We start from the raw sequence: 14,317 nt of genomic DNA, 5'->3' as shown, positions 1-14,317 counted from the left end.
TTAGAGTATATTTTAATCGTTGAAAATAGAATCAACACTATAAAACAAATGTGTTTGCCTACTATCTCTAAAAGAAGAAGATGTTTACCGACTACCAGTATTCGATCACAAGTGTCATCCAACCAGTGTTCGTGTATTCCAAAACCATTGAGTAAGCATTTCGGAGATTAAACGCAGCCTACTAGGTAAAGATGGAAAATCGGTTGAAGGGGAAATGAAACTTTCTACCGATTGAGATGGATAGGACGTGTATCACTTGTGCCCACTCACCGACTACCACGACATGCGATGACGGCAGGTGTTAGAGCTAGCTAGAAGAATGCTAGGGGCTTACAAACCAAAATAGTATCAGTTCATAAAGACATTGACTAGAAGAATTCACACTATATTGTAGAAAAAAAAATTATACTAACCATTTTAACAGACGTAATTGAATATGCATGTCCCATAATTAATCCATTTGGTAAACGAGCTTCAAAAGTATTTGGATCAGCTTGAATAGAACATGCCATCAATGAACTTAACTCTTGACTTTTCAACATAACTTGTAATAAATTTGATGGTGTATCTTTTTTCAAATCAAACATTTCAGAAATTCCACCAGTAAAATCTTCTAATGCTTCACTAGTTGTACCGCCTTTAAGTGCTTCATATGAGCCGCATAATCTATTTATACATATGTATACAAAATAAATCAGTCATTTAAACTGTGAAAATTGACCAACTGAACATTCATATTGATATGAATTGTATGTTAATGAAGTGTGAGCTTAAACTTGATACCATAGATATGTGATTCAGTGACTCATATATATCCAACCGGTATAGAGTTCAGAATCACCTCACCTATCTTAACCTGGATAGTGGAACAAGATACTTATGTCTCTCTGTACAGGCTTATTTACTAGCTTCGGAAATGATAAATATTTGGGAAGGTATCTTTTAACTGGATAGAAATGTGGTGATGCTGTACACCGTAATAAGTGATATATGCAAAGTATAAATACCCTTAGAAAGTGATATACCTAGGATATCGTGTCTATTTTGGAATGAAAGGTGCTATTGGCACAACTTGGTGTCCCACGACATTTTCGTGTTCAGCAATAACTTGTAGCCATTGTTACGTTTAAGGTTCAGAGGATGTTATGATATTACATGATGCATTAAATTTGTGGAAGAAAACCAAGTTGATAAGATAAATGTGAGTGATCAGGTTGGACTCGGCTCCCAAATGCCCTGGTATGGCCGAGGGTCCGCTCTCCCTCTCCAAATGCTCTCACACGGCCACGTGCATACAACCACTATCAGGGAAGTCCTACTCACTGTCTTCTCGCCGCATTAGTGTTGTTTACGAAATTGAGAGGACGAAAAGCGAATGTTCGGCGCGTTAACCGGGTTAGTAGATATGGATGGTCCACCTAGGGGAGTTCGAAAACCCTGATCCCAAACCAATGATGCACATGGGCTGGCTCCAGTATCCTGAAGGAACAAATGGCGTATGAATCAATCGTTGGTCACCGTCTACCATGGGACTGCATCTCCTCACAATGCTCCACTGCCATGTGGATCAGATCTTTAGATCAAAGGCTGCTGGTGTGGCCCTTTAAGAAAACCACCTGTTTCAGTTTGGGCACCTGGGCAGTATCACAGCTTTCACACAAATCAAATGAGATTTGTGTAGCGCATATTTATCTGGTTCCCCCTTGTACCATTATTTATATGTCTAAATAATAATAATAATAAGGTTCAACTTGACTATCACATCATCATTAGACATGTAAATGATTTACTTATTCTTTTTATCCATAGGACTCACTATCTAGGATACAAGTATTCCTTTAATAGGAAAACTAGAATATATTTATGAAGGAAAAATTAATGGTATTACATAATTTTCTAACTCAAATTATTATATTCATAGTTGAAACCGTGAGTCAATTGAAGCTAGACCACCAGGGAAAACCTGGAAGCACTGGACGACCGTTTCGTCCTATTTTGGGACTCCTCAACAGCGTGCACCCACAACCTCGCCTCGCGAGATTCGAACCCAGGACCTGCCAGTTTCGTGCGAGAGCACTTAACTGATAGACCACTGAGCCGGCCGGCATCCAATGGTGTTTATGTCTAACTCCAACAAAAACCTCTTCTAAATTTATTATAACCAAAACAAATGTCATACAATGGCAACAGAATACTGTATTTGAAAATAGCCAGTTTAGTAAGTGGTTAAATGGTTTCATACTAGCAACAAAACCTGAACATTCTGTAGACGAGATCATATAAAACGTAATGATTGTCCATTGATAAAGACTTTCAAACTACGATTCAGCAGTCTAGAGATTAAGCACTCATAAAGAGAACTCAAGATGTTGGATTTTATCCCCGGTTAGTCTGTAGATGTAGATTGCTAAATGAGTCACACACTAGGATGAAACAGTTGTCCAGTCATTCTTTAACGGACGACTGACAAAGTCCATTGAGTGATTGAAGTTATAGGACAAGACGTAACAAGAATCCAGAGCTGTTTACCTACTAATAAATACGCAAACTACCACTGTCAATTGCCAACTACAACTTACTTTGCATAAGCTTTTTCTAATAATGCTGACCAAAATTCATTTTTTTCAGTTGAATGTATATAAACTAATGATTTTTGATATGTTGGTAGACGATCATCCACGACAACTTCTTTCCATTCACCATAATTCCAAAAATGAAAACGAAATAAACCACAATATTCTTTAGTAAAATTTTGATCTATAGCAACAACTTGTTCAAATAATTTCTTGTCCATTGATAAACAAGCAATAGCAGCTAATAGCCAACAGTCACCTAAAAATAAATAACAGACAAAATGACTATTCATAAAAGAATGAATGACCTTTAGTAGTAGTAGATTTGGCAATCCTACATAAATTCAGTAATATAGTTAGAATGAAAAACCTCATAATAAACACGTATTCATTAGTGAATACTAATGAGAAGCTGTGATAAATGAAGACCATTATTCACTATTCATCTTTGAATTAAATCCATGAAATCACTAACAATTGGACTGAGTCATGTTGGTAGGTGTAGATTACCTGGTTGAGATTCGCGAGATGATAACAATCGATGGTTAGAGACCTTGAATGACATAGCTCAAAATCGTTTGCAATGGCGAAGGTGCATCCACTCTTTGTGTTCTGTCAAATTCTAATCTTCTGAATTCTTCAAGTTCCTATCCTTTTTCTCTTTTCAAATTTTTTTCACTGTATTATACTCCTTGAATAACATCTTCAAACCCTAATCTTTCAGATTACTGCTTATACTCTTACTACTTCTATCACTATGGAATTTGAATCGACAACTGCATCTGTGTGTTAATGTGGTATGGTAACTCGAACTGATGTACGTACGTATGAAGTTCTACGTTGGGAATGACTGACTGACTTTGTTTAGAATGCTTGTGAATTATAAAGCAATATCGAGGCAATACACACAGTATGCACATATGTCAATAAGAGACTGATCAATTGAAGTCCTAAACATCAGTGGGAGGATCCAAATAAACAATACCAAGTGAATTTAAACTTCACCACATTGCACGAGCAAGTGGCTATCAAGACTCAGTAGCTAAGTGGATAACAAGATGGCGTTTGAAGCCAGCGGTACTGAGTTCCAGTTCTGGAGGGTACATAAACTCAAAGATGAAGGTACATCCGACTGAAGAGTTGCAAAATAGGACGGAACGGGCGTCAAACTGGATTCCGCTACTAGCCACTATCTATCTATGTTTATCTTCGTAATTCATGCGAACAATAAACTAAAAAAAAATGATTTAGATGATTTAAGTAGTAACCAGTGAAGTTTAACCAGGTCTGTTGAGAGATATCAACTCACTGATGACATTGGTGAATGGTTGCTCAATTTCGTGGATCAGTTGAAGTAAGACATCAACACCGTTGGATGCCAGCCGGCTCAGTGGTCTATCAGTTAAGTGCTGTGGCGCGAGACTGGTAGGCCCTGGGTTCGAATCTCACGAGTGCGGGATCGCGGATGCGCACTGCTGAGGAGTCCCACAGTAGGACGAAACGGTCGTCCAGTGCTTCCGGGTTTTCCATGGTGGTCTAGCTTCAATTGACTCATGATCTCAACTCTATAAGATTTATATGTGCATTAAACTCATAGTGTACACTGCATTTAACCGTAAACTGTTTGTAAAATTTAGCCTCTTAGTCAATAGTTAAATGAGTGAAAAACTAACTTCATAAAATCATTTAGGATAATCCATTTATGTAACTAGATTGAATCATTGTCGAAAATGTGTTTCGTCACTTTTGGGGACTCGTCAGATGAATATTCTAGTTTCTCAGCAGTGAATAATTTTATTTACAGCTAGTATTAATACATGGTCTTCTTTTTTATCTGAAAAGTTATAATGACGATTACTCACTAAAGTTCAGTACCTGTGTATGATTGTACTCCGAAATCCAACATTATACACAAGTGATACATATTAAGAACAATATGTAGTTTAAAGAACTTAATTCCACGTAAACAACAAACTCCACTTGACGAGTATGATGTTATTGGCCTAACTTGACAATATAATGAGACTATATCTCAGTGAATAGGATTCACCGGTTTGAATACAAGGCTTTCAAAGTGTAGATACATTCTACCGCTATGGGATTTGAATCGACAACTGCATCTCTGTGCTAATGTGGTATGGCAACTCGAACTGATGTACGTACGTACGAAGTTCTACGTTGTGACTGACTGAATGACTGACTGACTGAGATACATTATAGCCTCCTCTAAATTTCAATAGCTGTTTCATCATAGTACGAAACAACTGCGAAGTACTTATCCACAATCAAACCGGAAATCAAACCCAGGACTTTTGTGCCTCTCAGCGAGCTTTTAACTTTCAAACCATTAAACTAGCATCCAATTGTTTACATCTCTAATTTAAATCGACTCATAATGTTTCATAACCATCATCCAATGTCATCAGTCTTCAAGCTGAAGAGGAAATTAGGAAAAGACATTGGAAGTGGATCGGACATACATTTCGGAAATCACTAAACTGCATCACGAGGCAAGCCCTAGCTTGGAATCCGGAAGGGAAGTGAAAAAGTGGTAGGTCAAAGAACAGATTATGCCGGGATATAGAAGCAGATATGAAAAGGATGAATGTTAACTGGAAAGAACTGGAAAGAATTGCCCAGGACAGAGTTGTATGGAGAATGATGGTGGGCAGACTATGCTCCTCGACGAGGGGTAACAGCCGTAAGTAAGTAATGTCATCAGTAGGCAACTGTCTGCTATCAGATAAAGTTGAACCCTACTGGTCAAGTATTCTCATCAGAACTTTATGACTTACCTATTGAAACTAGTCATTTATAAATGATAATTCAGTAAGGCACTTTTTGAAATAAGGTTCATATGCAGTAAAATAGTCATTCAATAATCATTAAGCTTCAATGATTAGCACCTACAATCAATTTTCTTGAATGCTAAGTTGATATTTTTAAAAACTCTAACATATTACATGTGTCAGTCAGTCAGCTACAACGTAGGACCAGACAAACAGATGCATCGGTCCATGTTGCCACACCCCGTTAACACAACAAGATAAACACCGAATTCATAAACATAGTTAATTTAGTGGTGGTAATATATAAAAGAAAAGTTGTACATCAGGATATAGTATAGGAAGGAAAAAAGTTATGAAGCAATTTTAATCTCATGGTTTAAGGGAAGACAAAAAGTGTATACACCTAAGCCATTGTGATCCATTCTGAGCAATGTCACCCACAGTCTCCAACCATTGGTTAAGATAGTCAAGCGGACCCCAACCAAGTAGTAGTCTGCATCTATCAACATGGCTCAGACTAGAAGTTAGTGACTACAAGCACATATTACATATACCTAAGAACAGCTCTCATTAATTCCTAGATGAAATGAATATTGGATGAGACTGACACCGTGGATTTCATCAGAACATTATGAAATTTTTTTAATTTTAGGGAATCATAGTTACTAAGATACATAATACTGATCCTAATGAATTATACTCATTCAGTAAACATTTAGCAAAGTAATCAGTAAGCAATTATCATTTTACAGAATTTATTTTACTGATACTACTACTGATAATGATACTACTAATTAGGTGTTGAAACGTTAAACAACAAAGCTAAATATGAACTTCCATACCTAATGATAGGATTTTATGTTTTCAAACTAATAACTTTCGTGAATTATAAAAACATTTTAAGCTAAGTGATATTTATCAGAAGGAGGTTTTGTGAAGATTTTAGTAATTTTATATAGTTGAAATCATGAGTCAATTGAAGCTAGATCACCATGGAAAACCTGGCTGGCTCCATGAGGTATTTCCTGGAGTTCTAGTGAGAAGCTGTAACCAGTGGAGTTCAATCAGGTGTGTTGGGAGATATCAACTCACTGAAGACATTGCTGAATGATCGCTCAATTTCGTGGGTTGGTTAAAGTTAGAGATTAACACCGTTGGATGCTCGCCCAGTGGTCTGGAGGTTTAGTGCTCGCAAGCGAGACTGGCAAGTCCTGGGTTTGAATCTCGTGAAGCAGGATCGTGGATGCGCACTGTTGAGGAGTTCCACAATAGTACAAAACGGCCATTCAGTGCCTCTAGGTTTTCAATGGTGGTCTAACACCGATCGATTCATGGTTTCAATCAAAAACCTACAGAGCTATTGGTTTTGGGGTTTTAAAAAAATCTCGGCGAATGAATTTAAAGTAAATCCAACATTTCGCCTGGTAATCTTATTCAAGCTTTCATCAACTTGGCACCCAAATCCTGTGAAACTATTCGCTTTAATTTAGACAAAAGTTCTTATAGAACAAAGATTTGTTACATTATTTTCATTACATCTGTTTATGATCAAATTATATTTCATTGAATACCTTTCTCACCGCAAACAAAACAAAACAAATATGACCTTCATAAGAATGAAAACAATCATAACCATAAAGGATTTTGGCTACATTGTTTAATTAAATAATTTTTTTTTCGAAACTTTTCTTACAGTCAGAATGTATATTGTTTACCATACTACTTATGTACCCATCTATTGACCTCTATATTACATAACTGAATATAATCGCACCAGACAAGTGGAATAAAATTTCTTAATTAATCTAACTTATTACTTTGTAATGATCAGAATTAGTACTTTTGTGACTATATAAAATCAGGGAGACTTTTAAACATAGACTTGGTGCCCAAACTCAAACAGGTGGTTTTCTTAAGGGACCACTCCCCGAGCCTTTGACCTAAGGGTCTGATCCATGAGGCAGTGAGGCATAGTAAGGAGATGTAGTCCCATGGTAGCCGGTGACCAACAATAGGTTCATACTACATTTGTTCCATCAGGATATTGGAGCCTTTGTGCACCATTGGTTTGGTATGAGGGTTTTCCAACTCCCCTAGGTGAACTTTCTGTGTCCAACAACCCGGATAAAGCATCGGACATTCGTTTTTCATCCTCACAATTTGGTAACTAACACCTCCCGCCACGAGAAGCTAGTGAGTAGGACTTTCTTGTCAGAGGCTATATACGCGTGGCCCTGTGAGAGCATTTGGAGAGGGAGAGCGGACACTCCACCCTCTTGGCTATACCAGGGCATTTGGGGGCATTGAATAAACTAATAAACCATTAGTTCCCAACTCAATAAATCTTTTTGGTGATGAGTGCAAACTCTAGAAACTTAAGATTAGGGCTTTCCTGATCAAGTGATTCAATCAACAAGGTTATTATTATTCGTAAGAACAATTACATATTGTAAGCAAAGATGGATAGTGGCTAGCAGTGGAATTCATGACAAGGCGCGTTTCGTCCTATTTTGGGCTCATCAGCTGAATGTACCTGCATCTCAGAGTTGATGTTCACTCTGGAACTCGAACCCAGTACCTTTCGCTTCAAACGTCATCGCGTTATCCACTTGGCCACTGAGTCCTGATACCCACTTGTTTGTGCGATGGTGTGAAGTTTAAATTCACTTACTATTGTTTGTTTGAATCTTCCCATCGATGTGTTAGGACTGCAACTGGTCAGTCTCTTATTGGTATATGTGTATCCTGTGCATATTGCCTCGATATAGCCTTAATTCACAAGCATGGTAAAACTACTGATATCCCTATGATAGGCAAAGTAAGTTTTTCAATCCAATTCACAATAAAAGAATAGAAAAGATGATAAGCTTTCAAATAGGTAAATAACTTCATGACCAATTTATTAAAGTATGAATTATCCAAGACTCAATATATATTTTGATGTGAACATGGAAAAAAAAGCCTTAACAAACTACGGAAGCTATTTTTGGGGACGTTATTCCATGTAATTCAAAGCTTATAAAACTGTAACATTTACTTTTGTTCCTAGTCTATTCTACAGATCATAAGCTTTCATTTGATGTATGGTTTACTGACATAGCCTTTTCTGTTTCAAAGCTATTTTAATTTAGATGTTATCTCTTGTACTCGATTTTCTACTCTAATCCCCAAGTTTTGGACAGAATTGTACTTTCCTAATTGTACGTTATGGTCAGGTTAGTCATTTATTTATTCATGTATCTTTTTACACTAATATGGAATTCGGATAACAGATCGGATTTTGGGAATAAAGCGAGTAGTGTTCCAGTTGTCTTGTCTTCTCTCTCGTGTGGGCTTGTCAGCCAAGTAGGTGATAGAATAGTTTTCGTCACTCTACTCCCACTTCCAACTCACGCATACTAGCCTCAAGGTTAAGCCAGTCAGCCTATCAGGTCAAGGTTTGAATCTACATTAGACAAGCTACCCTCGGCACGAAAGTTAGCAGACAGATCAAGGACGTAACGTATTTATTCAATTTCCAATTATCTATTATAGTGAACGAGAACTCAAGTGGGGACAGTCGAATGTAATTGAGCATAAACTCATAGAATGTGTCACTAAAATCTGGCAACCATATAGTAAATAGTTAATTTGCAAAATAACAATGCATCGTCTTAAATTTGACTGTTTGTTTTCTTCAAATATCATTGTTTATGCATTTTCATACCAATTGAGTTCCAATCCCATTCTTTCCTTATCGACCTTCTACTGAAGCACATTATATGCTTGACCATCATTATATACTACTTATATAGATATAAGTAACTCACACCCCATTGTGAATAATTCTAGGTTCGAATCCCACGGGGTAAGATCATGGATGAGCACTACTGAAGAGTCCCACAATAAGACGAAACAACCGTCCAATACTTTCAATTAACTCATCCATTCATTTATTTCATAATATTTTAAATGATACTTAAAAACTGTTTACATTCAAGAAATCTTTTTCTCTATATTGAATAGTATAGTGATTAGATTAGAGTAATCATAACAGTATGAATGGTATGATTGCACATTGATCATTTAATCATCATTACGTAATCATTTTTATAGATAGAGATTACTGATTTCAATGACATCAATATATTGATTATTATTATGAATAAGATTGATATTATAATAAGAGTTCATTTTGATTGAAAGTAATATGTAATGAAGTAATTACAATGATTGTATAGATTGATTATGGTTGAATAATTGGATTGTTTTGATACTGAATCTTAAGTTAGACCACTATTGGAAGCATTGAATGGCCGTTTCGTTCTAGTATGGGACTGATGAGCAGGGCGTATTCACGATCCTACATGCGATTCTCAAACACAGGATCTTTGATCTCACGCATGAATACTGAATATGACTAATGTGATATTGATAGTGTGCATTACTAAGGACGAAATTACTACTTATTTACTTACTTACGCCTGTTACTCCCACTGGAGCATGGGTCGCCGACCTCCTCCGGGGGCTACTGCCGGTCCAAAGCCCGGGTAAAGGAGGAGGGTTGGGCATGGAGTTAGCGACCCCATCCCGTAGGAAACTAACTCGCTAAAAAAACGCTAACCAGAAAAAATTATTCAAACCATTTAAACTCTGTCCTGGGAGTAGAAGGAATAATTATGACGTCTCATGATGAAAGCCGAGTTCCTTCGGAAGTCATGAGGCCGATGCACCTTCTAACAACCAGAGCGACAATTTTTATAGGTACAAAAACGAAATTACCAGCTACTTATCAATAAGTAAATATTTAATAATAACAGTTGAATGCTGAATTTTGGAAAATCTATAACTTCTCATTGGACAACACTTACCTAATTCACCTTGACGTACATCGAATCGTGATGCACCACCAGTAATAAATTCAGGATTTGGACATATTTCCTGAAGATGAAGAAGAAGAAAAAGGATTTTACAGAAGCATAATAAGCAATAAAGGAATAATGGGAAAAAATGGTTTGAATAATTTTTTTCAAAAAACAAATGGAAGTGGATAGGACACACATTGAGGAAATCACCTAACTGCGTCACAAGACAAGCCCTCATATGGAATCCTGAAAAGCAAAGGAGAAGAGGAAGACCAAAGAACAAATTACTCCGAGAAATGGAGACAGACATGAGAAGAATGAACAGAAACTGGATAGAACTAGAAAAGAAAGGCCCAGGATAGAGTGGGTTGGAGAATGCTGGTCGATGGCCTATGCCCCATTGGGAGTAACAGGCGTAAGTAAGTAAGTAATGGGAAAAAAGTATGTTGGAAAAGTCAATTGTGTTGTGAATTTATATTTCTTGATGAGAGAATAATAAATAGGATGGTATTCCCTTATGAACTGCTGAAAAGTAAATAAATATATCTGCATCTTCAGTAAATTCATATAGTGAAACGACTTTACTTAAAGAACCATTTAAAAGCAGGATACACTGGATAGATGTTTCGTTTTAGTTTGGTACTCATCATGTGCCCACCTATGAACTTACCAAAAACTGAATCCAGATCCTCTAGAGTTTCTTGTGAGCGTTCATCTTTCATACCATTATGTTGACATCAGATAGTCTACTTTTCTAACTACTGTCTGTTCATGATATTGAGTGATGTAGGATGATGCTTTTGATAACGTCGTTCAGAAAGATGATGTAAGCTACACAGTTAAATCTTTTAGCTTAGTGAACATAACTTCATCAAAAACTCCCTGTCTCTCTGTAGTGGGCTTACCTGCAGATACATATAACAGAAGTCGGTACGAGACCATGTCTGTACTAGGTTTTGTACTAGTCTGTACTCGCCTACACAGCTTACTAACAATCTTGAGGGAAACGATAATTGAACTGGCCTTACTCTAATCCTTATTCTCAGATGTTGCCACTAAATAAAGAGTATTAGAATGACACACAATTTAGAAGAAGAATTAAGAAATAAATATCTCTATGTCGAAGTAACTGCTTTCACAGTTATATTAACCAACATTTTCAATCATAGAATAAGATTATTTCACAGACCCTATTCACTAAATCTACATGTTTATTGATCATCTAAACCAACAGTCAATGACTTCAACAGTCAGGCAGCTATAACGTAGAAGCAGGCACATATATACATCAGTCCAAGTTGCCATACCTCATTAACACAACAACATGAACACTAAATTCATAGAAGTATTTACTTCAATGGTAGTAATATATAAAAGAAAGATTGTGTATAAAGATGTAGTACAGGAAGAAAGAATTAGTTGGTAGAATTTTAAGGGAAGACAGGGAGTGTATAGACCTACACCATTGTGATCGATTCTGAGCCATGTCACACACAGTCTCCAACCATTGGATACGATAGTCACGCGGACTCCAACTAAGTAGTCTACATCTACAAACATGACTCAGAATAGAAGTTAGTGACTTCAATAACTGATGCCACGTTTTAGTTTGGCCGCCTATAACTCTATTCCAACCATCCCCAATGCCAATAACCATTGCGCGTTGTAGTAATCGATGTTCAGACATACGCAACACATGGCCCAACTATCTCAGTCGATAAAGATTCACAACCTAATCAACTGATTTATCATCATTCCCTAATACCCTGCATCTAACCTCACTATTACTCACCCACTGATTTTAAGACATCTGTGGTCAAATACTAGTAACTTACGAGTATCTTCTACTCTTAATGTCCACGTTTCTCAACCGTAAAGTAGAACAGAACAAACTGCTGCTCAGTATACTCATTCTTTAATTGATAGACAGATATCTCACCTTCGTCATAGGTGATATAAGTTAGCAAAAGTCAAACGAGATTTCTGAATCCATGCAGAGATTTCGTCACACACCAGACCACAAGGGCTGATGAGACTCCCAAGATAAGTGAAGCGGTCAACACGCTCAACTACTTCACTCCCTATCATTAGTTCAGGTGTCGATACAACCCAATTCTGAACTAACATTTTGCACTTCGAGGAAGAGAATCGCATCCCAAACATGCCTGCATTGTTGTTTATAGTGGCCAGAAGACTCTGCATTTTATCAGCGTCTTCACCAAATAGAACTATGTCATCGGCATATTCTAAGTCAACAAGTGAATCTCCCGGTAAAATTTCAACTCCTGGAGATTTAGATGATGAAAGTGTTATCTCTAAAAGCAAGTCAACAACAAAATTAAACAAGAATGGCGAGAGTGGACAATCCTGACGAACACCACTTAAGATAATCAATTCTGATGACATTTTGCCATAAGCTCTCACTCGACCATTTGTGTTCGAGTACAGAGCCTTTATATAAGGTTAATGTACTTCTTTGGTACTTCTTTCACTGACAAACACTGCCATAGAACCTCACGATCAACTACGGAATCGAATGCAGCCTTAAGGTCAAGAAATACTACTAATGTGGGACGTCTAAATGTATGTCTATATTCTAGGACCTGACGTAGAGTGAATATCTGGTCTATACAACCACTGTCATAGAACTTCACGATCAACGGAGTCAAATGACTTTATGAACAAATACATATCATCTCATAATCTAATCAATCGTATATTATCTTTCAACTCACTTCTTTATGAACCAACTTTGGATACTCACCTTATTTAACACAAGTTTAACACTTAGTTGTTATGGTATATGAAATTTTCTCATTTACTTCACCTAAATTATCATTCATCATTCTTTTTTTGTGTGTATATATATATACAATATTGAATAAAATCGTTAATTTAATCAATATTACCATGATTCAAGTTGTGTTCATTTCCTTATTTAATAAATTTTAGTTGCTAAGTCAATTTTACATATTAAATGTATCCATTAAATGATGTCCATGTTTCTAGGTTAACTTGGGTTGCTACCATCATACTATATAAAAGTTACCAGTGTTATTATAATGAATGACCATGGAGATGGCTAATTAACTTAAATAATTAAACTGACTAATTGTTTCGATAACTCCGCCTGTAGCTCCTCCGGAGGCTACTGCCGGTCCCAAGCCCGGGTAAAGGACAAGGGTTGGGCATGGAGTTAGCGACCCCATCCCGTAGAAAACCAACTTGTTAAAAAAACGCTAACCAGAAAAAAATGTTTCGATAGAATAACCAATGACTTTGTTATGGTCTAATAGTTTTCATATTGTCTGACAAATTATGACTGTAACCTTAATACTTAGCTTTCAACAAGCCAATGGAATTTGTGAAACCTCTTCAGGAGTCGCTTTTTTTTTACTTCCTCCTGGTAAACATTACCTCATACTATTGTCTAGATTCATTCATTTGGATAAAGACATGTGTTCATCCGAATAAATCTTTTTTTTGATGGAGTATTTTTCTCTGAGCTGGATGGTTTGGTCGTGGAGCTTTCATTGTCCTTCTAAACGACACCATCATCAGCACAAACTTCGAGTAGAAGTGAAGTGTTTGAATTTCTCCACATGTGATTCAGAGCTTGTCCTATGCACCTTGATGTCATCTATGGCATTGTTTTGAAATGAAACAAGCACTGCCTGCACCTGTTGAGGGAGTTTAGACAAGAAAAGTTGTCGAAATAGGCCATCATCGAAAGTTCGTTGGCCGATGACTTCTCTCATTCTAAGCAACATGTCCGTCGCAGAACCATGTTGCAAGTCGATATTGTTAAGGAGTTGGTCTAACCGTTGTCGATCAGTTAGGTCTCCTCGTTTTAAAATCGATAGCTTAAGCGATTCGTAAGGTTCGGAAACATCACTAGTAAACATACTAGGTGTTACGTACCTGTTAAACTCGCGCGGTAACGCCTTAACTACCGCGAGGAAACGTGTGCGCGAGTCCGTGATTCCGTGCATGCAAAAATCGGCTTCTGCATAGCAGAACCAGGACTCGATATTGTCGGGCCAAAATGGCGTTAACTGAATCGAAATAGGGGGAATAGACTTTAACTTAAAGACCTTGGGTGAGTGTTTCG

At 37.0% G+C, this 14,317-nt stretch overlaps 1 protein-coding gene across 2 annotated transcripts in view; it reads right to left on the bottom strand.

Moving 5' to 3' along the window:
* The window catches only part of Smp_089460.1 (family C2 unassigned peptidase (C02 family)), a gene marked incomplete at both ends in the record, with an annotated part of 77,421 nt that overhangs the window by 50,781 nt on the left and 12,323 nt on the right, over window positions 1-14,317 (bottom strand). For both annotated transcript variants that reach the window (XM_018795323.1, XM_018795322.1), the window contains 3 exons: window positions 414-666; window positions 2,580-2,832; window positions 10,213-10,282. In XM_018795323.1, coding sequence (XP_018649646.1) covers window positions 414-666; window positions 2,580-2,832; window positions 10,213-10,282 — 576 coding nt within the window. The remainder of the gene's footprint in view (window positions 1-413; window positions 667-2,579; window positions 2,833-10,212; window positions 10,283-14,317) is intronic.

Source organism: Schistosoma mansoni, chromosome 2, assembly GCF_000237925.1.
Source record: "Schistosoma mansoni strain Puerto Rico chromosome 2, complete genome".
Taxonomy (NCBI): Eukaryota; Metazoa; Platyhelminthes; class Trematoda; order Strigeidida; family Schistosomatidae; genus Schistosoma; species Schistosoma mansoni.
The sequence above is the reverse complement of the archived record's forward strand: the minus strand, read 5'-3'. Positions and strand labels throughout refer to the sequence as shown.